We start from the raw sequence: 27,500 nt of genomic DNA, 5'->3' as shown, positions 1-27,500 counted from the left end.
TCATTGTTCGACCGTGGTCGAGACAATGGAATTTACCATGCTACCTTGTGAAAGGTAGGAGAGTCCAGTTTGCTGGACAAAAACGAAGCAATTTCTACTCTTCTCCTCTGGAAGCCATCTACTCGCAATACCAGAGGGTGCACACTCTCCTACCCTGATGTAATCTCCAGGGATACAGGCATCCAGCAACAGGACCTCTGTAATGCTATGATGGATCATGAAGTCTGGCGTAGCATGGTAAATTCCATTGTCTCGACCACGGTCGAACAATGATGATGATGATGCTACGCCAGACTTCACGGTCCATCATAACATTATGGAATTCCTGTTGCTGGATGCCTGTATCCCTGGAGATTACATCAGGGTAGGAGAGTGTGCGCCCTCTGGTATCGCGAGTAGATGGCTTCCAGAGGAGAAGAGTAGAAATTACCTCATTTTCAGATTTACAACAATGTCCAGCAAACTGGACTCTCCTACCTTTCACAAGAGATGATACAGGTGGTAGTTTCCCATATATTTGTACTTTGGATTGATGACGCTTCCACGAGAGATTTTGAGCTCTCATAAGGAGGCGAGTGTAGGTTCCATCCAACTGCCTCTCAAGCTTCTTTGATAACGTCCAGGTTTCTGAGCCATATAGTTGCCACACACTGAGATTGAACTCAAGAACAGACCACATGTTGGGGAAGCAAGCTTCTTAACCACACAGCCACTGAAACTTGTATAAGGCCTAGATCAGTTGGGGACTATAGTGGAAAACATGACTGATTTATTAGGGCCCACCTGCGTGTAAGCAAAATGAAGCACTGATTGAAATAGTGAATAGGCAGAGGCCGGGCTGTATGGTAAGAAGCTTACTTTCCAGCCACATGGTTTTGGGTTCAGTTCCACTGTGTGGCACCTTGGGTAAGTGTGCTCCATTAGAGTCCTGGGCCAAGCAAAACCTTGTGAGTAGATTTGGTAGACGGAAACAGAGAGAAGCCTGTCGTATATCTATATGCACAACATGAATATGTGACAGAGTGGGATAGAAGAGCAGAAAAGGTGTATCTGTAGGTAAATGCACTGAGAGAAAATAGCTGATTGGAAACGGGTTATGAGTTGGGAACAGAAAATATCAGTTCTGTAGAGGGGAAGTGAAGGAAGCACATCCTATATATCAAAGATATATATATATATATATATATAGTGGAGGCGCAATGGCCCAGTGGTTAGGGCCGCTGACTCGCGGTTTCGATTCCCAGACCGGGCGTAGTGTGTGTTTATTGAGTGAAAACACCTAAAAGCTCCATGAAGCTCCGGCAGGGGGTGGTGATCCCTGCTGTACTCTTTCGCCACAAATTTCTCTCACTCTTTCTTCTGTTGGCCTGCTCGCTTAGCCAGTGGGGTGGCGTCACTCGAAGGCTAAAACAATGCGAACGCATTGTGACTAGCGATGTGTAGCAATATCTGATGGTCTGGTCGGTCACGTGATATATATATATATATGTATATATATATGTGTACATGCACACATGTGCACACAGACACACAAAAGGTGTAGCTGAAAAGTTTCTGGCTTTAAGGGTACTGTGAAAGTTCTGGTTGAAGGCCCAAACTTCTGAGTTCTTTTAAAGGGCTTTAAAAACCCAAAGGAGCGCCGCTGCAATAAGTGTGTGAATCTGAGAAGGAGATATGTTGATTAAAATCCTAATTAACTAATCATCCTGTATTTTCTTTTGCCCAAAGCCAGGAACTTCTTAGCACCCCCTTGGTATATAGTGACACACACACACACATACATGTACATACATATATACATACACACATAAATGTTGAATAATGAGAATGGGTGCTCAACATTGCATTGCCAGATAAGAATTCTTTATTTGTGTACAAAGGCTACCAATAGTTTCATTTTGGTTTCATGTTATGAAAATATCTTAAAAATTCTTCAAGCCAATCTCATAGAGAAATTGGTATTTGTCTTCAAAATGGATATGAACACCAATTTCATTTTCTTTACGTGATCACCTTCAAGAATTGATAAGATATTTTCATAACATGAAACCAATGGTAGCCTTAATACACAGATAAAGTATATATATATATATATATATTATATTAAACTTTTTAATACTTTTTGATAGTTATATATATTTAATAAAAAATAAAAAATAAAAAAAATAAATAAAATAAAAAATAAAAATTTATAAATATAAATTAATAATTTTAATTTTAAATTTAGATAATTTAAATTTTAAAATTTTATATTTTATATATTTTGTATATTATATTGATTATTTTTATTTTTATGTTTTGGTTTATGTTTTTCACTGTTTGATTTGCCTAATAGTGGTTTTATCTCTAATTTAATATACATATGTGTAAAGTGGTTGGTGTTGTGAAGGGCATCCAGCTGTAAAAACCTTGCCAAAACTGACCTCGCCTGTGCTTGTGCCATGTAAAAAGCACTAATTCCACTCCGCTGAGTGGTTAGTGTTATGAGGGGCATCCGGCTGTAAAAATTCTGCCAAAGCTGACACAGAAGTCTGGTGCAGGCTTCTGCCTGGCTGACTCTTGTGGTACCGTCCCACCCATGCCAGCATGGAAGACAGACATTAAATGATGATATAGGCGTAGGAGTGGCTGTGTGGTAAGTAGCTTGCTTACCAACCACATGCTTTTGGGTTCAGTCCCACTGCGTGGCACCTTGCGCAAATGTCTTCTACTAAAGCCTCGGGCCGACCAAAGCCTTGTGAGCGAATTTGGTAGACAGAAACTGAAAGAAGCCCGTCGTATATATGTATATATATATATGTATGTGTGTGTGTGTGTGTGCATATGTGTGTATATGTTTGTGTGTCTGTGTTTGTCCCCCCAACATTGCTTGACAACCGATGCTGGTGTGTTTACGTCCCCGTAACTTAGCGGTTCAGCAAATGAGATCTGATAGAATAAGTACTAGGCTTGCAAAGAATAAGTCCTGGGGTCGATTTGCTCGACTAAAGGCAGTGCTCCAGCATGGCCACAGTTAAATGACTGAAACAAGTAAAAGAGTAAAAGTTATATATATATATATGTGTGTGTGTGTGTGTGTATCGTTGTGTGTGTTTGTCCCCATCACCACTTGACAACCGGTGTTGGTTTGTTCCTGTCCTCGTAACTTAGTGGTTTGACAGAAAGAGACTGATAAAACAAGTACCAGGCTTAAAAAAAAGAATAATACAGGTGTCAATTTGTTCAAGTAAACCCTTCGAGGTTCTGCTCCAGCATGGCAGCAGACTAAAGGCTGAAACAAGTAAAAGATGAAGGATAAAGTTTGTGGACGTACGTTACTTCTCTGCATCACTGGAGGCAGAATTGTAGGTCAAAGGTGAATAATACTTGGCACAATATTCAGAAATGCGGCCGAGTGCCTCCTGGACCTTATCGTGTGGCAGAGTAAGGACGAGCCGGAAGTAGTTGGGCATCTGGAAACACTGTGAAGGAAAGAGTATAAAATGACAGATTAGAATAGGGGTTTCTAATAGGGAACTATATGACCCTTAAAGGTCCATATAAAGTTTTGGGGGCTCCATGCTACAAAATAGTAAATTGGAGATTCATAATAGTATTTTAAGGGCTCCTGTAAAAATTTTGCTTTAGATGTATGTATTGGTCTGTATTGCAAGAAACAGCTGGGTTTCTTTCCCTAATATTTTTCCATTGTTCAACCTACACAAGTTAATGTGTGAAAAGCAAAATAGGGATTTTGAAAGAAGTTTCTATAAAACTACTATTTTATTCTGGTGAACCCCCATAACCATTCCATGTTTAAAAACTAATCAAAGGAGTCCATAGATAAGAAATAGTTGAGTACCCCTGTTTTAGATGTATGTATTGGTTATGTATTGCAAGAAACAGATGGGTTTATTTCCCTAACATTTTACATTGTTCAACCTACACAAGTGAATGTGTGGAAAATAAAATAGGAATTTTGAAAGAGGTTTCTATAAAACTAGTTTTTAAACATCGAATGGTTATAAGGGCCACTAAAATAAAAGAGTAATCAAAGGGGTCCGTAGATAAAAGAAATGGTTGAGAACCCCTGCTTTAGATGTATGTATTGGTCTGTATTGCAAGAGACAACTGGGTTTCTTTCCCTAACATTTTACATTGTTCAACCTACACAAATTAATGGGTGGAAAACAAAATAGGAATTTTGAAAGAAGTTTCTATGAAACTAGTTTTTTTAACATCGAATGGCAAAAGGGGTCCATAGATAAGAAATGGTTGAGAACCCCTGCTTTAGATGTATGTATTGGTTATGTATTGCAAGAAACAGCTGGGTTTCTTTCTCCAACATTTTACATTGTTCAACCTACACAAGTTAATGAGTGTAAAACAGAATAGGAATTTTGAAAGAAGTTTCTATGAAACTAGTTTTGAAATATAGAATGGCTAAAGGGGTCCACAAGAATAAAATAGTAATCGAAGGGGGTCCATAGATAAGAAAATGGTTGACAAACCATGGATTAGTTAGGTGTGTGAAGTGTGTAGGTCGTAGTATGGTGTGGTTTGGGGAGGATGTATGGATTGTAGCATGGTAGTGTGGGTTATGTTGTACAGTGTGTTGTATGGAGTTTAGTGTGAAATTGTGTTTACATGGGAGAAGCAGAGTGAGAGAGAGAGAGAGAGAGAGAGTGAGAAAGGGAGAATGAGAGAGGAGAGAGTTGTTGAAATAGATAGATACAAAATCAGAGAGAGTGAAAGGGAGTTAGAGAGAGATGTTGAAATAGATGGATAATTAAGGAGAGGGTGAGAGAAAAGATAAAGTGAGAGAGAAATGGAGTGTGAGAGGGGGAGAGAGAGAGAGAGGGAGAGACAGACAGAGAAAGAGAGAGAAGGAGAGAGATGTTGAAATAGATGCATATGCAATCAGAGAGAGCGAGAGAGAGATAGCGAGTGAGTGAGAGAAAGTGTGAGAGAGAGAGAGAGAGGGCAGGGAGAGATGTTGAAATAGATGGATACATAATCAGAGAGAAAGTGAATGAAGTCTTGAAGGAAAGAAATGGATTTAAAGTTTCTTTATTGGCTACACAGGGCTGCACACAGATGGGACAAGTTACAAGGTAGAGCTTTTCTTTTGGGGGATGAAAAAAACAAAAGAAACAAAAAAAAAAAGGGTGGCGTAGGTTTTCGATCAAAAGGGATCGTAAAATGGAAAAAAGAACAAAAAAAAGAAAAAAAGGAAAAGGAACAAAAGAAAAGAAAAATGAAAAAAGAAGAAAAAAGAGGAAAAAAAGGGGGGAAGAGGAAAAAAAACGATCAATAGGGATCGTGTATCACAGTGTCATGATGTATGGTGTAAAGGGGAAAGCAAGTAAGGTTTATCCGTGGGAAGAAAAGCCTACGAAAAAGACCACGGTAACCTTGGTCAATATTGTTATATGTTACCACATTTGTTTGCAAGTGGGTAACCCTCTGTTTTCAAAGAAATGGATTTTGGAAAGACAACGAGAAAGCAAGGAGAGATTAGAGTGAAAGGATTGTTGGAAGAGGGGGAGAGAGAGAGAAAATGAGAAAGAGAGGTGGGTTTAGAGAGAAAGGGAAAGAAAATGAGACAGAAAGAGAGAGAGAGAGGTAGGGAGTGAGGGGGTGAACGATGATGGGAGGTGAGTTTGAAGAGAAATGATTTTGGGGAGAGAGAGAGAGAGAGAGAGAGAGAGAGAATGATAAAGAGGAATGGGTTTAGAGAGAGAGGAAGAGGCAATGACAAAAGGAGGTGGGTTTAGAGAGAAAGGGAAAGAAAGAGAGAGAGTGTGAGAGAGAGAGGGACATTGACAAAGTGAGGTGGATTTAGAGAGAGTGAGAGAGAGAGAGAGACAAAGAGAGGTGTTGAAAGAAATTGACGAATAATCATACTGAGGACAGAGAGAGAGAGAGAGAGAGAGAGAGAGAGAGAGAGAGAGAGAGAGAGAGAGAGAGAGAGAGAGAGAGAGAGAGAGAGAGGAGAGAGATGTCTTCAGAGCAAAAGAGAGAGAGAAATGTCTTCACAGCAAAAGCAGGGGAGGCAGAAAAAGAGTTTGAAAGAGAGAGATACATAATTGCAGCAAAAGAGAGAGAGAGAGAGAGAGAGAGATGTCTGCTAGTAGAGCACTTACGGATGCTGGTAAACAGAAGACACTTTGTTCCTCAACCAGTTGTTCAACAAAAGTTTGGTCATTTGGGAAATCAGGAAAATGTTCCATTTGAATGCCAACCTAGAATTCCAAGAGATTTATCATTCAGTTCTATATTTAAGAGATGAGGAATTTTGTACATTATTTACATTTGATAGATATTTGTCCTCCTCTTCTTTGCTGTTAACATAATATTTTGGCTGATATACCCTCCAGCCTTCATCAGGTGTCTTGGGGAAATTTTGAACCTGGGTTCTCATTCCTAAGGTATTTTTCGATATTATTATTTATTATTATTATTATTATTATTTTTTTTTTTTCTTCTTTCAAATTTGCTTCCATTTCTTGCCGAGTGTCTTCCCGACTCCTAGGGCAAAGAAACTCATAGTATACATTGGTAGGCCATTAAACTAAACTCACTCACTAGTTCGTTCTTTTTTTTTTTTGTTTTTGAAAGTTAAATTAAAATACATGGGTAGTAATAGTTCTCACATCGACAATGCTCTTCTCAATACGTGTGATGTACCAGTTAAGACAATCTTTTGCACTTCTTGCAGGGATGGTAAGCCAGGGATCATTCTCATATAATTTTCGGTTCCCTTCTTGATCATTCCTAGTGCTCCTACGATCACTGGTATTGTAACTGCCTTGAGATGCCACATTTTCTCAATTTCAATGAGCAGGTCTTTATATTTTCTGAGCTTGTCAAACTCTTTCGCTGAGATATTATGATCACAGGGAATGCTTATTATTATTATTATTATTATTATTATTATTATTATTATAATTGAGAGAGCAGTGCATGCCATCAAAGTGACACTGGGGTAAAATATACGAAGCCCAGTATACCTATCATGACTACCCGTCTGATGAGGGTACACTAGGCACATGCATTATTGTTGTTGTTATTATTATAATAATTATTATTATTATTATTATTATTGAGTGAGAGAGCAGTTCATGCCATCAAAGTGACACTGGGGTAAAATATACGAAGCCCAATATACCCATCATGACTACCCGTCTGATAAAGGTACACCAGGCACATGCATCACAACCATATGTGCGCGACATGGTGATCTCATATCAAGATAAACAGCACATGACCTTGCAGGTGGGGCCCAGTTAGAATTTTCTTCAGGTTGAGTAGCCCATCCCGCTCAAAAGGTCCTTGAATAAGGATTGTTTAAGGATGTTGAAAGAACCACCCATGTTTCCAGAGGTGAATTATTCAAACCCCAAAGAATCCCTCTCAACACATGGCTATGATGCTCCCCCACTACTTCTGCTCGTGATCAGAGATGCACATATCGTCAGCCACTAAGGGACATGCTCAACTGGTTAAGGTCAAACAACTGACAAGCAAATCTGTGGTATTGAGCAGAATATTTGCTGTAGCCCATCTTTTATACCAAGACATATTATTATTATTATTATTATTATTATTATTATTATTATTTATTGCCATTGCACAGCTTCTAATGCTGAAGATGTACTACAGTGTCAGCTGTTCAGTACCAGTGAACTGAGGTAACACCTCTTATTTTTCGAGCACCCTCCGGAGTATTCGAGCAGTTCCAAGCAGTGCTGTTTTCTGCAAGTGCTCCACCCTTATTGCAGCCCCTATTTGTTCCACATACCTCTTGAGATTTTTGCTCACTGTTCCTAAGGCTCTGACAATTATTGGTACTACTGCTACCTTTTTCATCAACCACAACTGATTAACCTCCCAAGCTAACCTGTCATATCTCTCGACTTTCCTTTCTTCCTTATTGCACCCCTTGTTGTCAGCTGGGCATGCTATATCGATGATCAGCATAGTTTGTTTTCTTTCTCACTTAAGACTATGTCCGGCTTCCTATTCTCAATCTCACGGTCACACTGAATCATAAAATCCTATAGGATCTATGCATTTCTATTTTTAACAATGCCTTCAGGTTTGTGGTCGTGCCAATTTGTTGCTCTATCAAGTCCATACTTATTGCAAAGTGTCCAATGGACAAGCCTGGCTATATTGTTGTGATGTCTCTAATATTCCTTCTATATTGTTATTATTATTTTTATTATTATTATTATTATTATTATTATTATCATCATTATTCAGGTCAATGCCTGCAATCAAACTTGGAATCTTGGGGTTAGTAGCCTGTGCTATTAACCGTTATGCCCACAGGCATATGGCATAGTGGTTAAGAGCACGGGCTACTAACCCCAAGATTCCGAGTTCGCTTCCAGGCAGTGACCTGAATAATGATAATATAATAACATCGAAAAATACCTTTTTTGAAGTTTTGAAGGATGCAGTGCTCCGACAACTAACAACTGATGCCAGCAGTTTGTTGCATCCTTCAAAACTTCCATGCTTCCTGAGATTCGCCAACACTACACCTGATTTTCTCCCCTCCATACACACACAAGCATATATCTGACAATCAAGAGAATACCCTCCATCAGGCATTTGCCATATTATGAACACCTTACTTCCCTGGGCTTGGACACATTGAAACTCTTACGTCTGGCAGCTGACTTGGCAGACACCCATAAAATTATTAACCATCTTACAAACAATAACTCTGAGCACCTTTTCAAACTCCACCTATCTAACACTCGTGGACATATTTACAAAGTCAGAAAACAGTACAGCTCCCATGACTTTAGGAAACATTTTTACACGCTGAGAGTCGCTGAAGCATGGAACAAACTGCCAGCATCAGTTGTTAGTTGTCGGAGCACTGCATCCTTCAAAACTTCCATGCTTCCTGAGATTCGCCAACACTACACCTGATCTTCTCCTCCCCTCCATACACATGTAAGCATGTATGTGACTCATACATTGTTCACTTTCCAGACATTTGTACATTACTGCATATACTTTATATGCACTTTCTGACAAGTTGTGGTGCACCTGAGCACTGAATACAATAATTTCATTATTATTATTATTAAATATCTTAACCATATAGCTATGTCTTTTTGTAAGTTAGACATGGCTTGAGTTTCATGACTGAAGGACGGAGGAAAGAATTACTATTTTTAAATATAAGTTCTTACAACTTGTTACTCACCATCATATACAATGCTCCCTGTGGCATTACTGGTTTCAGTCCTGGAATTCTCAGCAAACTTTCATGACAGAATTTGGCATTTTCCTATGCAAAAAAATTAAAAGACAGTGCAAATATATATATAACATACACACACATATATATATATACATATATATATATACTGGCTAGACTTAAATACTTATGGATAGAAACATTTATTGTAAAAAGCCTTAATACTATTGTAGGAAGCACTTGGTTCATGTTCAATGAAACTACCCATAGAAAAACCATGAAACTACCCTTCAGGGGAAACCATGGGAACTAAAGTTGTGCCAATACATGCTAACCTGCTGACCTGAATTGAAGATCTATAAACAATCCTCACAATTTTGGGAAATAATTTCTGCTGTTTTTTGAAAGAAAATTGGGAAAGATTCCTGAACAACTGCCTTATTCTATAGAAGGTAAATCTTGATAAACTGACTAAATTTTAAAATCTAATCAGCAACATTAAACCCTCACATCCAATTCCATATGGAGTTAGTATTGATAAACTCCCCTTCTTAGAAATACTAATGGCAAAAAGAAGCACAATACCAGAAATATATATACATTTTAAATTCATTGTCTCTCAGCAATGTCCCCTATTTATGTCTTTCAGATTAGCATTCCCTTAGTAAAACTAGTAAACCCAACAACTTAGTATAACATCAGCCTTAAATTCTCCAACAAAAAATCACAGACTGGGAGAAATATTTCTCAAAAGCAAATACCTTCTTGATTTAATTAATTTTGGAATTTAAAAAGCAAAGCAAATTAACATCTTGGAGCTTTGAGAAATAAAAACAGAAAGAAAAAAAATTATACCATATATTTTGACTTTTAAATCATAGAATGCTAAAATCTTCACTAACATGTAAACCTACAAATATGGGATCAAAATTGAGAAAAGGTCTTTGAAAATTATTCAATCGTAAAAAAACAAGAGACAAAAACAAAATCATTAAAAAATACTGATGAATGCAAAGTTACAAACAAGGCTACTGATTCTAAAGTCAACAAATGCAATTGACCAACCTGTGGAGCTATCTACTAGGAAATCCTTATCATTATTTCAAAGAAGAACCAATTTTTAGAATTAAAAACAACTTTTAATGTCATTCATATTATTTAAACATCTATTAAAACACGTAAAGATTCTTATGAATATTATATTGTACAGACACGATATTCAGAAAAGAAAGGATGACAGTACAACACCAACAGATGAAGCAAACATATACAAGGAAAATTTTCTTGAGTTAACTTATTGAAAATTGTAATGTCATTCAGATATTTAAACATCTATTAAAACATGTAAAGATTCTTATGAATATTAATTGTACAGACACGATATTCAAAGAAAGGATGACAGTACAACACCAACAGATGAAGCAAACATATACAAGGAAAATTTTCTTGAGTTAACTTATTGAAAATTGTAATGTCATTCAGATAATTTAAACATCTATTAAAACATGTAAAGATTCTTATGAATATTATATTGTACAGACACGATATTCAGAAAAGAAAGGATGACAGTACAACACCAACAGATGAAGCAAACATATACAAGGAAAATTTTCTTGAGTTAACTTATTGAAAATTGTAATGTCATTCAGATAATTTAAACATCTATTAAAACATGTAAAGATTCTTATGAATATTATATTGTACAGACACGATATTCAGAAAAGAAAGGATGACAGTACAACACCAACAGATGAAGCAAACATATACAAGGAAAATTTCTTAGTTAAACTTATTGAAAATTGTAATGTCATTCAGATAATTTAAACATCTATTAAAACATGTAAAGATTCTTATGAATATTATATTGTACAGACACGATATTCAGAAAAGAAAGGATGACAGTACAACACCAACAGATGAAGCAAACATATACAAGGAAAATTTTCTTGAGTTAACTTATTGAAAATTGTGGGGGATGAATTTTATCCAGGTTCTGTCTTCCCATTCTCTTGGTGCAGGGATTAAAAGACAGAACAGCAACAAACCAACAAAGGAGTACATTTTATAAATAAATACCAACTAAAATTTAATGCAATATGCTTTAACACAAACCACTAATTATACTCTCAAAAACTGCAAAAGTAGTGCAATTAATTAATCACTCAAGGCACAATCAATTAACCAATAAATCTATGTCAATTAATCAGTCAGTCAAATGTATAAACCCAACAACCTAATCATTCAATTAATCACTGGACTAATTATATATTCAATCAAACCCTCAATGAATCAGTCAATCTATTGAACAAATAAATCAATAATAAATCAACTAATCAATCAATCACTAACTCAACTAAGCAATCATTCTATCAACCTTCAATCATAACTCAGTGAGTCATCACTCAATTATTCACCCAATCATTAATTACTTAGTTAATCATTCTTTCAATGAATGAATGGATGAATTGATTAATTGAGCAATAATTCAAATTGATAAGTCAATAAATCAATCACCTACTTCGACAATGGTAATGACTGAGTCAAAGAAACTCTTTTCTGTGTTTTTCAGGATAGTTGGTAAGGCACCCTGCACCAAGGTACATGGTCCGAGGATTTTCTGGCTGAGATTCAGGAGACCACCTCGTATCTAGAAACAACAACAACATAATACGTTAATTAGCAGAACTCGTTAGTGTTACAATAATTGGAATAGCAATCCAATGATAACTTATTGCATTATAGTTAAGTTAAGTTAAGTTAATTTTTTGGTTCAAAAAGCAAAAAGCAAGGCCATGTAGGGGGACATGGAGTTATGTACAGGGAGGGTGTTCATGCAAAGAGTTCAGGCCATTTCTGGTCAAGAGAGACTTTGAACCGAGCGGTCGTCGGCATCTTCACTATCTCATCCGGCAGCTTATTCCACGGATCCGCAACCCGGACGGAGAAAGCCCCTCTCCTTCGATTGAGATGAAATCATCGCAGATAGAGCTTTTCGGAGTGACCCCGCAGCCGACGCTCTGGAGCAGGAGTGAAGAACAGCTCTTTCGAGAGGTTACACTTTCCGCTTATGATGTATGTAATGTGTGTATGTTAAGTTAAGTTAAGTTAAGTTAATTTTTTGGCTTAAAAAGCAAAAAGCAAGGCCATGAAGTGGGACAGGGAGTTATGTACAGGGTGGTGTTCATGTAAAGAATTCAGGCCATTTCTGGTCAAGAGAGACTTTGAACCGAGCGGTCGTCGGCATCTTCACTATCTCATCCGGCAGCTTATTCCACGGATCCGCAACCCGGACAGAGAAAGCCCCTCTCCTTCGATTGAGATGAAATCGTCGCAGATAGTCTTTGAAAAGAAAACATTAAAAAAGGATCCCACTGATAAAATGGCACAGTTTTGTGAGAAATTAAGTGGTTTGAGATATGATGAAAATGCCAAGAAGAATAAGTGATGATGAGTTTGGCTGACATGTTTTGGTTCCAGCTGGAAGACAGTCAAGGCAGCGAGCTGGTAGAATTGTTAGCATACCGGTGAAAATACTTACTGGTATTTCATCAGGCGGCGAGCTGGTAGAAACGTTAGCACGCCGGGCAAAATGAGTAACTGTATTTTGTCTGCCGCTACGTTCTGAGTTCAAATTCTGCCGAGGTCGACTTTGCCTTTCATCCTTTCAGGGTCGATAAATTAAGTACCTATTTCTTTATTACCCATAAGGGGCTAAACATAGAGGGGACAAACAAGAACAGACACATTCAGAGTTCAAATTCCGCCGAGGTCGACTTTGCCTTTCATCCTTTCGGGGTCAATTAAATAAGTACCAGTTACGCACTGGGGTCGATGTAATCGACTTAACCCCTTTGTCTGTCCTTGTTTGTCCTCTCTGTGTTTAGCCCCTTGTGGGTAGTAAAGAAATAGGTATTTCGTCTGCCGCTACGTTCTGAGTTCAAATTCCGCTGAGGTCGACTTTGCCTTTCATCCTCTCGGGGCCGATTAAATAAGTACCAGTTACGCACTGGGGTCGATGTAATTGACTTAATACCTATGTCTGTCCTTGTTTGTCCCCTCTATGTTTATCGACCCCGAAAGGATGAAAGGCAAAGTCGACCTCAGCTGAATTTGAACTCACAATGTAATGGCAGACGAAATACCGCTAAGCATTTCACCCGGCATGCTAACGATTCTGCCAGGTCGCCGATAAATTAAGTACCAGTTACGCACTGGGGTCGATGTAATCGACTTAATCTGTTTGTCTGTCCTTGTTTGTTCCCCTCTGTGTTTAGCCCCTTGTGGGTAGTAAAGAAATAGGTATTTCATCTACCTGCATGTTCTGGGTTCAAATGCTACCAAGGTTGATATTGCTTTGCATCTTTTTGGGGGTTGGTAAATTAAGTACCAGCTGAACACTTGGGTTGATGTAATCAACTAGCATCTTTCCCCAAAATTCCTAGCCTTGTGCCAAAATTTGAAGCCAATATATCAAGCAGTTAAAGGTCTCAGAAGTGAAAGATCTAGGCACCAATGGTTGAAAATAAAAGAGGAAAACATGATGGGAACAGGACAGAAACAGGCATAAAATAGACAAAGCTAGCTGTGAAGGCCCTTCACATCAAGTTGCAAGATATGGGATTTGTTGAACATAGAAACAGATTGGTTGCTTACTTCTCCCGTTGTACAATATTTCACCCACAAGGGATCGATGTAGGATGGGCTGAAATGATTTGTTATGAGCAATAAAGTTTCTTGTATATTCCATTTTTTGTCTCTATCATTTGTCATACCTCTCTCTCTCTATATATATATATATATATATATATTATATATAATAGAGAGAGAGAGGTATGACAAATGATAGAGACAAAAAAAAAAAATATATATATATATATGTGTGTGTGTGTGTGTGGAGCCACATGGCCTATCGAGGGATCACAGGTTCGAATCTCAGACCGGGCGATGTGTGTGTTTATGAGCGAAACACCTTGGCTGCACGCGGCTCCGGCAGAAGGTAATGGCGAAACTTCTGCTGATTCTTTCGCCGGAACTTTCTCTCACTCTTTCCTCCTGCATCTTGCAGCTCACCTGCGACGGATTCACTAAATCGGTCTTTCTGGCAGAGCAGCGCTAGCGATCGGACGTGGCTCGACTTCTCTCAGGGAACATCCACCCTACGCACAGAGAAGCTCTCACTTCGAAGCGGGAATGAACACCGTATCTTCTTGGCTTACACGAGTGAACATTTATGTACAGTCCCGTGGACTCGGCTGCCGGTTTCCCCACAAGAAATACATATGTATATGTTTTACCTGTGAACCGCAGAATAAACCACTATTGTTGTTATCGAAGACAGCCTGACTTTGGTTCCGTTTCTTCAACTTGTATGTGACAAGATCAGACCGGACACCCCTCCAGTGTTCCTGAAACTCTCATCCTGTTACACAAGAAAGCATAGATCCCCATCCACCCTGATTGCGAAAACCACAATTAATGCAGCTGATATATAGGCGTAGGGGTGGCTGTGTGGTAAGTAGCTTGCTTACCAACCACATGGTTCCAGGTTCAATCCCACTGCGTGGCATCTTGGGCAAGTGTCTTCTGCTATAGCCCTGGGCCGACCAATGCCTTCTGAGTGGATTTGGTAGACGGAAACTGAAAGAAGCCTGTCGTATATATGTATATATATATATATGTATGTGTGTGTATATGTTTGTGTGTGTGTTTGTCCCCCTAGCATTGCTTGACAACCAATGCTGGTGTGTTTACGTCCCCGTTACTTAGCGGTTCAGCAAATGAGATCCGATAGAATAAGTACTGGGCTTACAAAGAATAAGTCCTGGTGTCAATTTGTTCGACTAAAGGCAGTGCTCCAGCATGGCCACAGTCAAATGACTGGAACAAGAGTAAAAGTGTAAAAGTTATATATACATATGTGCGTGTGTTTCTGTTTGTCCCCCTAGCATTGCTTGACAACCGATGCTGGTGTGTTTATGTCCCCGTCACCTAGCGGTTCAGCAAAAGAGACCGATAGAATAAGTACTGGGCTTACAAAAGAACAAGTCGATTTGCTCGACTAAAGGCGGTGCTCCAGCATGGCCGCAGTCAAATGACTGGAACAAGAGTAAAAGTTATATATACACATGTGTGTGTGTTTGTGTTTGTCCCCCTAGCATTGCTTGACAACCGATGCTGGTGTGTTTATGTCCCCGTCACCTAGCGGTTCAGCAAAAGAGACCGATAGAATAAGTACTGGGCTTACAAAAGAACAAGTCGATTTGCTCGACTAAAGGCGGTGCTCCAGCATGGCCGCAGTCAAATGACTGAAACAAGTAAAAAGAGAAAGAGCAAGAGTATATATATGGGGCTATGTGTGTGTGTGTCATCATCATCATCATCATCATCGTTTAGCGTCCGTTTTCCATGCTAGCATGGGTTGGACGGTTCTACTGGGGTCTGTGAAGCCAGAAGGCTTCATCAGGCCCAGTCAAATCTGGCAGTGTTTCTACGGCTGGATGCCCTTCCTAACGCCAACCACTCCGTGAGTGTAGTGGGTGCTTTTTACGTGCCACCCGCACTGGTGCCAGACAGAGCTGGCAAACGGCCACGAACGGATGGTGCTTTTTATGTGCCACCGGCACGAGGGCCAGGCGAGGCTGGCAACGGACGTGCATGTAAAAGTTAACAATGGCAACAACAAAATCGTCACAACCATCAGCTCTCAAAATACTTCTAAGCATGATAACAACAACAACAACAACAACGACATGGAAAGCAACATTACTTCTTTTTCAAAGACACCTCCACGGTCGTTGATGACAATCCATCCCATACGCCATCCTGGGACCAAGAACCTAGAAGAAACAGAACAACAGAATAGAGAATAGCAATTATTAATGACTGTGTGGCAGTTACCAGGCAGTGGCGCTCGCGGCTTCTGATCTTAACTGATTGGAAGTGTCATCATGTACATTGTTTTGTCTTGGTATAAAAGATGGGCTACAGCAAATATTCTGCTCAATACCACAGATTTGCTAATGCCCTGATGCAGTACCAGGCAGTGGCGCTCGCGCTTTGATCTTAACTGATGGGAAGTGTTATCATGTACATTGTTTTGTCTTGGTATAAGATGGGACAGCAAAGCAAATATTCTGCTCAATACCACAGATTTGCTAATGCCCTGATGCAGTACCAGGCAGTGGCGCTCGCGGCTTCTGATCTTAACTGATGAAGTGTTATCATGTACATTGTTTTGTCTTGGTATAAAAGATGGGCTACAGCAAATATTTGCTCAATACCACAGATTTGCTAATGCCCTGATGCAGTACAGGCAGTGGCTCTCATGGCTTTATCTTTAACTGATTGGAAGTGTTATCATGTACATTGTTTGGTCTTGGTATAAAAGATGGGACAGCAAACTTCTCTAATACCACAGATTTGCTAATGCCTGATGATGCAGTACCAGGCAGTGGCCCTCATGGCTTCTGATCTTAACTGATTGAAGTGTCATCATTACATGTTTTTCTTCATATAAAAGATGGGCTACAGCAAATATTCTGCTCAATATCACAGATTTGCTTGTCAATGTTTGACCTTAACCAGTTGAGCATGTCCCTTAGTGGCTGACGATATGTGCATCTCTGATCACGAGCAGCAGAAGTAGTGGGGGGAGCATCATAGCCAGTGTTGAGAGGGATTCTTTGGGGCTTGAATAATTCACCTCTGGAAACATGGGTGCTTTGTTCAACATCCTTAAATAACCCTTATTCAGGGACCTTTTGAGCGGGATGGGTTACTTGACCAGAAGAAAATTCTAACTGGGCTGTTTATCTTGATATGAGATCACCATGTCGCGCACATATGGTTGTGATGCATGTGCCTGGTGTACCCTTATCAGACGGGTAGTCATGATGGGTATATTGGGCTTCGTATATTTTACCCCAGTGTCACTTTGATGGCATGCACTGCTCTCTCACTCAATAACAATGATATAAACGTATCTGTCAAGACCTACCCCACTTCAATAGCGAAATTCTTTCCTAAGCCTTCGAACATTCTTTCAATCAACGTACCCTTCCCTCTCCACTTGTTCCCTAACTATCACTACTTTATCCCTTCTCTTCCTACTATCTATCTTTGACATCAATTCTTCTAACAGTTTTTTAAAAAACACTCATTATCGCTTTGTTTACCATGTAGGCAGTCATCGAAATTTTTGTTTGTCTTGTCGAGAGAGAGGCTCCCTTTCTTTCCTGATGAGAAGATTGCATAATGCACCCTTTATTCCTTTGGAATGAAAACATGTTGTCTTCGAAACATATGTCGAGAGTAAAGGAATTTTGTTAACATCTTCGTTCGACTCCATTCTTTCATTTATGTATATATTTATATGTATGTATGTATGTATGTATGTCTGTGTGTGTGTTTGTGTGTGCACGTATATTTGTGTGTCTGTGTTTGTCCCCCACCATCGCTTGATAACTGATGCTGGTGTGTTTATGTCCCTATAACTTAATGGTTTGGCAAAAGAGACCGATAGAATAAGTACTGGGCTTACAAAGAATAAGTCCTGGGGTCAATTTATGCGACTAAAGGCGGTGCTCCAGCATGGCCACATTCAAATGACTGGAACAAGTAAAAGAGTAAAAGAATACATGTAAGTGTGTTTGTGTGTCTTCTTGTCTATCTATCTTTATCACTTGACAACCAGTGTTGGTTTATTTACGTCCCTGTAACTTAGCAATTTGGCAAAAAAAGAGAACAACAGAGTTTGCCCCAAACTTAAAAATATGTCCTGGGGTCGATTTGTTCGACCAAACCCTTCAAGGCAGTGCCCCAGCATGGTCACAGTCCAACGAGTGAAATAAATACGTCAAAATTAAAAACGGAAATAGATTTTATTTTAATCCTTCTTTTTTCAGTGAATTCAAACTGTTGAAACATACCTCTTTGCGATGCCACTACATGTTAGGACTGGTACATCTGTTGAGAGAGAGGCCATGGAGTGAAACGTTTGGTCATGGAAGACCTGTGGAAAAAACCTTTAATAGTCATATTACGGGATTGGCTGAATGGTTAACAAACATGCTTCACAATCATAATGTCAATGGTTCAATCACACCATTTTCCATTGTGTTTTTTTTCTCTTTTCTTTATATATATATATATATGTGTGTGTGTGTGTGTGTGTAAATGTATATATATATATCACGTGACCGACCATCAGATGTTGTTACACATCGTTGGTCACAATGCGTTCGCATTGTTTTAGCCTTTGAATGACGCCACCCCGCTGGTTAGGCGAGCAGGCCAACAGAAGAAACAGTGGGAGAAAGAGTGGTGAAAGAGTACAGCAGGGATCGCCCTCCCCCCCTGCCAGAGCCTCGTGGGGCTTTTAGGTGTTTTCGCTCAATAAACACTCACAACGCCCGGTCTGGGAATCGAAACCGTGATCCTACGACCGCGAGTCCGCTGCCCTAACCACTAAGCCCCATTGCACCTCCTATTATATATTTATATATTATATATAATATATATATAGATATATATATATATATATATATATACATATATACATATACATATATATATATACATATACAATATATAATATATACATATATATATATATATATATATACATATATATTATATATATATACATATATATATATATATATATATACATATATATATACATATATATATATATATATACATTATATATATATATATACATATATATATAATACATATATATATACATACATATATATATACATACATATATATATACATACATATAATATATATATATATATACATATATATATACATATATATATACATTATATATACATATATAATATATATATATATAATATACATTAATATATATATATATAATAATATACATATATATACATAATATATATACATATATATATATATATATATATATAGTTATCGCCATACTAATATGGCATTCTTATAAAAATAAGAATAAAGCTGTCCGCTTATTAGCTCCATGAGGCCATCGCCTTAAGTTAGCTATTTGATACACAAACTGTATCCATATAAACTTCGAACAAGGGAGGTCAGTCGCTCCACACTACTTGACCGGCAGCTACAGACGCGTTTCGGGGTATTGCCCCTTTTCAATGCATTGAAAAGGGGCAATACCCCGAAACGCGTCTGTAGCTGCCGGTCAAGTAGTGGTGGAGCGACTGACCTCCCTTGTTCGAAGGTTATATGGATACAGTTTGTGTATCAAATAGCTAACTTAAGGCGATGGCCTCATGGAGCTAATAAGCGGACAGCTTTATTCTTATTTTTATAAGAATGTCATATTAGTATGGCGATAACTATTATTTTCCGGGAACGCTGCCGCTGTTCTCTTTTAGAGAGACTTAGTAATTTTAATATTTCTATTATATATATATAATAATATATATATCAGAAATATTAAATTTCTAAATATCTCATAGAGATATGTACGGTGGTGGAGCGATAGAGTGGTTGAAAACTGTCAACTTAATGTGACAGTCCTGTAACGTGGTGTAATATATATATATATATATGAGGACTCTCTCATGATCGATGGGATTCAGCTCTCAAGAGTTGAACCCATAGAAAAATGCTCCTACTTAGGCGTCAAGGTTGGCCCATGGATGAGCCATGAAATGGATGTTTCGGTGGATATGCTGGGCTCCACTAAAGCCCCAACAGAAATTCAATTTGCTACAGCAGTGCGATCTGTTCAGTTTGTTGTACATCTTCATGGCATTAGGGGGTTGAAATAAGTGGGGAAAGTTCATTGGGGGCATTTATAGAGATGATGGGGTGGCTGGAATAGTTGGACTTATGGAATCTTGGGGAGGACACATAAGGTGAATGTGGTTATAGAAATGCATTCATCTCTCATACCTCCTGACTTTTTATGCATATATATCGTTGCTATTATGTAAAAGTGTCGTAAGTCCAAAATGTTGCTTTTTCAGAAAATGAAAAAAATAGTTTTGCCATTCCATAGCAAAACCGTTCTACTACACTGTGACAAATTTTGATATCTTGGCATCTTAAGCCACTGGAGATATGATAGTTTGACCAAAAAGAACCGGCTATTGCAAGCAAAAATAAATATTGTAAAAAAAAATGCATTTGGCAAAATTTGGACTTACGACAGTTTAACATAATAACAATGATATATCTATCTATCTATCTACCTATCTATCTATCTATCTATCTATCTATCTATCTATCTATCTATCTATCTATCTATCTATCTATCTATCTATCTATCTATCTATCTATCTATCTATCTATCTATCTATCTATCTATCTATCTATCTATCTATCTATCTATCTATCTATCTATCTATCTATCTATCTATCTATCTATCTATCTATCTATCTATCTATCTATCTATCTATCTATCTATCTATCTATCTATCTATCTATCTATCTATCTATCATCTATCTATCTATCTATCTATCTATCTATCTATCTATCTATCTATCTATCTATCTATCTATCTATCTATCTATCTATCTATCTATCTATCTATCTATCTATCTATCTATCTATCTATCTATCTATCTATCTATCTATCTATCTATCTATCTATCTATCTATCTATCTATCTATCTATCTATCTATCTATCTATCATCTATCTATCTATCTATCTATCTATCTATCTATCTATCTATCTATCTATTATATCTATCTATCTATCTATCTATCTATCTATCTATCTATCTATCTATCTATCTATCTATCTATCTATCTATCTATCTATCTATCTATCTATCTATCTATCTATCTATCTATCTATCTATCTATCTATCATCTATCTATCTATCTATCTATCTATCTATCTATCTATCTATCTATCTATCTATCTATCTATCTATCTATCTATCTATCTATCTATTATCTATCTATCTATCTATCTATCTATCTACTACCTACCTACCTACCTACCTACCTACCTACCTACCTATCTATCTACTATTATCTATCTATTATCTATCTATCTATCTATCTATCTATCTATATATATATAATATATATATATATATATATATATATATATTACACACACACACAGGGGTTGCACAAAATAATGGAAACACTTAGCATCATGGCATCATAATTCTGAAATACCTATAAAATTGCCAAAAGCTAGTTTATTTTTATGCTTTTTTAAAAATTTCTTATTAGTGTTGCTTAATATGTTTTGCTAAAATTGCTATTTCTTTTCAGATATCATCAGAGAAAGGTAATTAGAATTCATTCAAATGACAGATCTATCGGACTTTCAAAGAGGTCAAATTGTTGGTGCTCGTATGGCTGGCGCTAGCGTAACAAAAACAGCTGAAATGTTTGGTGTATCAAGAAGTACTCTCTCAAAAGTAATGACAGCCTTTGAGAAAGAGGGATAAAAACCTCCTCATTGAAACAAAACTCCGGAAGAAAACTAAAACTTTCAGAAGGGACCGTCAGACTCTTATGTGAATTGTTAGAAAGGATCACAAGAGTACAGCTCCCAAAATTACATCAGAGCTTAATAACCACCTCAAGAACCAAGTTTTCACAAAGCTGGATTTCATGGGAGGACTGCAATCAGAAAACCACCACTTTCAAAAACAAACATTGCAAAGCATTTAGAGTGGAGTAAAAACCTACAGAATACAGAAGAAGCATTTGACCCAGACTTCCTTCTTCCAACTGTTAAACATGGAGGAGGATCTGTGATGATGAGGGGGGGGGGGCTATATCTTGGAAATCTGCTGGCCCAATGGTTTCCTTTCATGGCAGAATTAATAGTCAAGGCTGTTTAAGCATTTTATCTGATCAAATTCATCCTATGGTTGTGGACCTGTTTCCGGAGGGAAACGCAATCTTTCAAGATAATAATGCACCAATTCACACAGCTAAAGTTGTTACTGAATGGCACGAGGAACATTCTAGTGAAGTTGAACATCTTATTGGCAAACACAGTCCCCAGATCTCAATATTATTGAACATTTATGATGCATTTTAGAAAAACAAGTAAGGAGTCGACATCCACCACCATCATCACTACAAGAACTGGAGACTGTTTTGGCTGAAGAATGGACAAAAATTACTTTGGAAACAATTCAAACTTTGTACAAGTCCATACCTCATAGAATTCAAGCTGTAATTACTGCCAAGGGCAGTCCTGCCCCATATTAAAATAAATCTGTTTGAAATTTTAAGGTGTTTCCATTATTTTGTCCAACTCCTGTATGTATATATATAACGAGAAACTCAGAGTAACAGATTTTGTTGAATTTTCTGCTGCTTAAAATAAAGTATAATATATATATATATATATATATATATATATATATATATATATATATATATATTTATATATATATATATATTTATATATATATATATATATATATAGGCACGGGCATGGCTGTGTGGTTAGGGAGCTTGCTTCTAGCCACATGGTTTCGGGTTCAGTCCCACTGCGTGGCACTTTGGGTAGGTGTCTTCCACTATAGCCCCGAGCCGACCGAAGCTTTGTCATTGAATTCGGTAGGTGGAAGTTACTGCCGTGTGTGTATGTGTGCGTATAACTGCTCAGTGCCACTCCGAGAGAGAGAGAGGGATATATATATATATATATATATATATATGTATATATATAATATATATATATTGTTAGACAGATAGATAGATAGATAGATAGACATGTATGTGTATATACATACCTGTACATGCATACATACATACATGCATACATACATGCTTACATACATAGATATATATCCCATTTAAATTGAAAGAACAGAAATCAAATTTCACTTACAATGTCACGGTACACCTCATCGGCTATGATGGGCAGACGGTACTTGGATGCAATGGACAGGATATCTTTGATGTGTGACTTGCTGTAAACTGATCCACAAGGGTTGGATGGGTTGATGATAACAATGCCAACAGTATTCTCGTCAATGGTTGATTCCAAGTGGCTGAGGTCAGCTTCCCAAGATTTCTCTGGCTGTATATACATACAATATATATGTGTGCATATATTATATATATATATATATATATAAAGTTAATCCAAACAAGAAAACAAAAAGACAACAACGCGAGGATGTGGAACAAATAAAGTATTATTGGACACTCAGGAAAGAAGGGAAGAAGGAGGGTTTGACATTTCGAGCGGAGCTCTTCGTCGGAAACAAAGGAGAAGGAAAGATCCCGAGACGGTAGGACAGAGGAAAAAAAATCGCCGGTGGTATTCACGAGGTCACATACTAAAAGACGGAAGTGGTAAAAAAGGAGGAAAATGTTTTTAAAAACAAGAGAGCTATATCAAAGAAGGAATAGTAAAAAAGGTGTGCGAGATGACAAGTGTGTGTGTGTGTGAGTGTGTGTGTGTGTGTGTGTGAGTGTGTGTGTGTGTATGGTGGACAATGGCTAGTAGCAGGCAGTAGGAGAATTAAGGAGTGGTGTAGGGGTACCCTAGCAAGTCAGAAAGGCAGGTCAGAAACAGGGAGGTATGTGTGTGTGCGTGTATATGTATCGTGTGTTTTGTTGTAGTATGTGTGTGTGTACGTGTGCGTTTTTTTGTGTGTATGGCGAGTAACTGTGCTTAACTTAGTGTATGTGTGCGTGTGTATATATATATATATAGTATTTATATATTTATATATATATAATCATATAATATATATATGTATATTATATCATGCCTATCATGATAATAGTGATGATGATGATGATGATGATAATGGTTGTGATGATGATGATGATGATGACTGTGGTGACAATGGTGATGATGATGATTGCTTGAAAGTTGAATATTGCTCATTTCTTTTCTGTCTGGTGATGTGAAACTGTTAAAAAATTCATGGTACAAAATAGTTCAAAGAAACATAAAATATATAACGGGGAAAGTTTACGAAAATAAACAAAAGACGAAGGCAGGTGGAGTACAAACAAACAAATGTATTAGTATAGCGCTCAGGAATAGAAATAGAACAAGTCTTTTACGTTTCGAGCCTACGCTCTTCGACAGAAAGATACACAGAAAAAAACAAGGAGAGGAACAAGGAGAGAAAAAAGGAGAGAAAAAGTGCATGTAGGAGCTAATGATCTATCATGGCAAAACAGAAAAATCAGAAAATATAAGAAGCAGAAGAAAATTTAATATTTCCATATGGTTATAGCTGTAACTTAGCAATTCAGCAAAAGAGAGTGAGAGACGAAGGACCAGATTTAAAAAATAAGTACTGGGTTGATTTCATTGAATAAACTCTTAACGGCAGTGCCTAAGTATGGCCGTATTCCAATGACTGAAACAAGTAAAAGATAAAAAGAGAAAAAATACATATATAAACATAGTCACAGACCACTCACGGACTCAGAGGTAATAATATATATGCAACATATTCTGTAGTGTTACTCACCAATAGATTGTAGAATTTGATTTCAATATCAACAGAGTTTGCAACGGTTTTATATAGGGAAAATCCAGGTCGTGGGACAAGAATATTCTGACCTTTATTGGCCAGAACTGTGATGCAGAGATCAATGGCACTGGAGCAACCACTAGTAAGAATCACATCCTGTAAGTTGGAAAGAAGGAAAGAATTGATATGGAAACATATGTGTGAGTGTGTGTGTATAACAAGCCATTACTCATGTGCACAGTAACACTGCCGCAATGAATATCTCCAATAAGAAATGAAACCGGTTTGTAATTATGTACTTTAGCGTATTTCGTAATGTAATTTTGTAATTATATACTAAGAAGTATCTTTTCCTTTTGAATGGCAGACAATTTCTAGTTAACTAAACACTTTAAAACTTCATATACTGGTAGAATGTGTTTATAAAACATCTTTTTCTCTTGGCTTTATTGAGAAAATTCTATAGTTTGTAAGATATTTGTTGTTTTTTTTCTTCAATTTCTGCAATTTCAACAAACCAAAACTCTAAAGCAGATTGAAATGCAATAGATCGAGGATCTTTTCCTTTTGAACAGCAGACAATTTCTAGTTAAATAAACACTTTAAAACTTCGTATACTGGTAGAATGTGTCAAAATAAAACATTTTCTTCTCTTGGCTTTCTTGAGAAAATTGTAATTTGTTTGTTTAACGTAGTTTAATTTTTCGAATTTTAACCAATCCTATGCTCTCTTTTGAGCTAAAATCATTTGCTGCGTCTAAAACTGTGACAACATCCTGTCACTAACCCTCAACCTAACCCTAACCCTAATTTTTTTTTCTTAATTGTTAAATTAATTTAATTGTTACGCGTGTAAAAAAAACCGAAAGCAATGGAAAATAATTTAAACAATTAACAAACAAAATAATTCTATAATTTTATACACACGCTTTCCGTACATATGCAGAAAGCATGCGTAACAATTAAATTAATTTAACAATTAAGAAAAAAAAAATTTAGGGTTAGGGTTAGGTTGAGGGTTACTGACAGGATGTTGTCTCAGTTTTAGGCGCAGCAAATGATTTTAGTTGAATGGAGGTAATCGATTGGTTAAAATTGCCGAAATGCTCGGATTTTCAGACGAAATATCTTACAAACTATAGAATTTTCTCAATAAAACCAAGAGAAAAAGATGTTTTATAAACACATTCTACCAGTATACGAAGTTTAAAAGTGTTTAGTTAACTAGAAATTATGTTACAAACTGCTGTTCAAAAGGAAAAGATCCAATATCTCAAATAAGAAATGAAACCGATTTAAAATTATGTACTCTAGCGTATTTAGTTATGTAATTTTGTAATTATATACTAAGAAGTGTTTAATGTATTTTGAATTGATTTGATTGTAGTAATGTATTTTGGAAATAATTATCTGCAATGTTGACCAAGTAGCACATTTACTTCTGTTTAAAAATCATACATCTTTTAGATTTACGGAAAATAGAAAAGTGACAAAATTAGGCGACTAGATCTGGTAATTAAGTGTCTAACTGTGACATCAAATGGAAAATTATTGAGTATTTTTGGCTTTGCAGCAATAAATACAAAAGATGTGATCTTTCCAAAACAGAGGAATGAAAATTTCTCAAAAATTTACACAACAATGAATATCTACTTTAACACCAGATCAGATATATTTAAAATATGCAGACACTTTGAGAAACATCAGCTATGGTACACATTTCACCACCTTTGCCTAATTGCAAAAATAAAACAACACAAACTTATGTATGTGTCTTTGTTTTTCTTCATCTTCCATCATTTCTCAGAGAGTGAGAGTTGGGGTGAGAGAGGAAAAGAAATAGAAATAGAAGTAAAATAAAAAACAGAAAGGAGAAAGAAAAACAGAGCAAGAAAGAGGGAAAGATGAAGAGATATGGGAAAAAAAGGACAGAAAAGGAGAGGTAGGGAGAGGTAGTGTGAGACAGACGTAGTGAGAGGGAGAGATAGGGAGTAGGAGAGAGGAGGAGAGAGAGGAGAGAGATTTAAAGTAAGAGAGAGGAGTGGGAGGGAGAAGGAGAGAGATGGTGAGATGGACAGAGCAAGGGAGAAAAAGAGGGAGGGGTAGAGAGGAGAGAGAGAGAGAAAGGGAGCGAGGGGGAGACAGAAGAAGAAGGAGATAGATGGCAACAAGGAAGAGAAATAAGTGGCAGAAAGGTGCAACAATATGAAACAGCTGAACTAATCCTCAATCAACCTCATCAAAATCAACAGTCCTCATCTCATTCCTTTCCCATAGGAGTGATGGCCACTATTACATTCGAATATTTTATAATAATGTAAACAGAAAAAAGAAACATCTCCATCTTACCTTTGCATCAACGGGAAAGGAAGGGTTAGATTCATAAGCAGCAACGGCTTTTCTTGCACATTCCAAACCTTGTGGGTAAAAAACAAATTCATATATTATATATATATTATATATATGATATAGGCGTTAGGAGTGGTTGTGTGGTAAGTAGCTTGCTTACAAACCACAAGGTTCCGGGTTCAGTCCCACTGTGTGGCACCTTGGGCAAGTGTCTTCTACTATAGCCTCGGGCCGACCAAAGCCATGTGAGTGGATTTGGTAGATGGAAACTGAAAGAAGCCCGTCATATATATTATATGTATGTGTGTGTGTCTATGTTAGTGTGTCTGTGTTTGTCCCCACAACATCGCTTGACAAACAATACTGGTGTGTTTACGCACCTGTAACTTAGCGGTTCGGCGAAAGAGACCGATAAAATATGTACTAGGGTTACAAAGAATAAGTCCTGGGGTCAATTTGCTCATGCATGAATGGTGCTTATTGCGTACCACCAGCACGAGAACCAG

At 37.3% G+C, this 27,500-nt stretch overlaps 1 protein-coding gene across 1 annotated transcript in view; it reads right to left on the bottom strand.

Moving 5' to 3' along the window:
- LOC115226194 (tyrosine aminotransferase-like) overlaps positions 1-27,500 on the bottom strand; it is a 44,675-nt gene that overhangs the window by 395 nt on the left and 16,780 nt on the right. Inside the window, exons 3-11 of the mRNA XM_029797204.2 lie at positions 26,995-27,062; positions 24,643-24,801; positions 23,034-23,225; positions 18,130-18,212; positions 15,969-16,038; positions 11,721-11,849; positions 9,209-9,292; positions 6,126-6,224; positions 3,314-3,461 (exon numbers count right to left, since the gene is read on the bottom strand). Of these exons, the coding sequence (XP_029653064.1) occupies positions 3,315-3,461; positions 6,126-6,224; positions 9,209-9,292; positions 11,721-11,849; positions 15,969-16,038; positions 18,130-18,212; positions 23,034-23,225; positions 24,643-24,801; positions 26,995-27,062 (1,031 nt within the window). The 3' untranslated portion in view covers position 3,314. The remainder of the gene's footprint in view (positions 1-3,313; positions 3,462-6,125; positions 6,225-9,208; positions 9,293-11,720; positions 11,850-15,968; positions 16,039-18,129; positions 18,213-23,033; positions 23,226-24,642; positions 24,802-26,994; positions 27,063-27,500) is intronic.

The sequence above is a fragment of the Octopus sinensis genome, linkage group LG29, assembly GCF_006345805.1.
Source record: "Octopus sinensis linkage group LG29, ASM634580v1, whole genome shotgun sequence".
NCBI classification, from domain to species: domain Eukaryota; kingdom Metazoa; phylum Mollusca; class Cephalopoda; order Octopoda; family Octopodidae; genus Octopus; species Octopus sinensis.
Note: the sequence above shows the minus strand (reverse complement) of the source record. Positions and strands in the feature narration are given on the sequence as shown.